This window comes from Priapulus caudatus, unplaced genomic scaffold (genome assembly GCF_000485595.1).
Source record: "Priapulus caudatus unplaced genomic scaffold, Priapulus_caudatus-5.0.1 Scaffold2203, whole genome shotgun sequence".
Taxonomy (NCBI): domain Eukaryota; kingdom Metazoa; phylum Priapulida; class Priapulimorpha; order Priapulimorphida; family Priapulidae; genus Priapulus; species Priapulus caudatus.
Genome location: NW_014579264.1, coordinates 32,310 through 33,333, shown reverse-complemented (window position 1 = coordinate 33,333; position 1,024 = coordinate 32,310). Strand labels below are relative to the sequence as shown.

General features: G+C 39.1%; 1 protein-coding gene across 1 annotated transcript in view; it reads left to right on the top strand.

Moving 5' to 3' along the window:
- The first annotated feature begins 711 nt into the window (after window positions 1-711).
- Window positions 712-1,024, top strand: part of LOC106818385 (putative uncharacterized protein DDB_G0271606) — a 15,048-nt gene continuing 14,735 nt past the window's right edge. The window contains exons 1-2 of the mRNA XM_014823099.1: window positions 712-722; window positions 793-964. Coding sequence (XP_014678585.1) covers window positions 712-722; window positions 793-964 — 183 coding nt within the window. The remainder of the gene's footprint in view (window positions 723-792; window positions 965-1,024) is intronic.

Below are 1,024 nucleotides of genomic sequence, written 5' to 3'. Positions count from 1 at the left end.
TTTAGTGTAACGATAGACCCACGCTGATCGAGCTGCTGGCGGGTGTAGCGCTTATACAGAGTATATTATATATATAGTTTTAACTAGAACAGGCGCATGTCACCGATAGATGGCAGGATTAACATTAATAACAAAATTATTTTATTATTAAATAATTAAATGCTTATCCCGAGATTATCACGGTTTTTTTTACTTATTTCTTATTTATTTATTTATTTATTATTTATTTATTTATTTAGATAAAGCAGAGACACAAACAAGCAGAAACCGTTGTTTCCATAAGTGACATTTGCAAGTACTCTCTTAAGGCACTAGCATAGTAATTAGTAATTAGAATAGTAATTAGCACGGAATCCTAAAAGTAGCGGATAAACTGCTATATTAACAGTAATATTTAGTAAAACAAGTGCCACAGTGTAAATAGGTGTGCTAATCATAGTTTTGTTGTATATTATCCTTGGTAGTTATCCAATTTCATGAATTCAAAATATATTGTTAAAGTATGCTATCATGAGAAATTGGATCCGAATCGAAACATATCTTAAAGTTGTTGTATTGATTGAATATCATGGTCAATGCTTAGCCGACTTGTCGATTTTTTTAACATTTTGAACGCGGGATTCCAACAGTGAATAATAATAATAATAATAACGCGCATGTGCATTAGCCTTATATAATTGTGAAGAGACGTTGCGAGTTTAAACAAACGAAATGGAAGCGAGGTGAGTTCTACTGACATCGATGTCCTGCATAGACACAGAGGTTGCTATTAACTCCGTTTGGCGCCACCAGGTGCCGCCCCATTCCGCGCTTGACAGACTGTCTCGTGTCTTGCAGCTTGTCGAAAGAAAAGCCAAAGCTTGACCTTCAGAAGTCAAGGACCTTGAAGATGATACAGGATATGGAAAGCCCCAAGGCCGGGGGACCGCCACGCCCCCTCCCCGTGCAGGTTCCCCCACCGCAGGTAACCACCCACCCTCACCCCATCCACACCTCTCCCCACCCCTACCCTATCCTCTCCCTA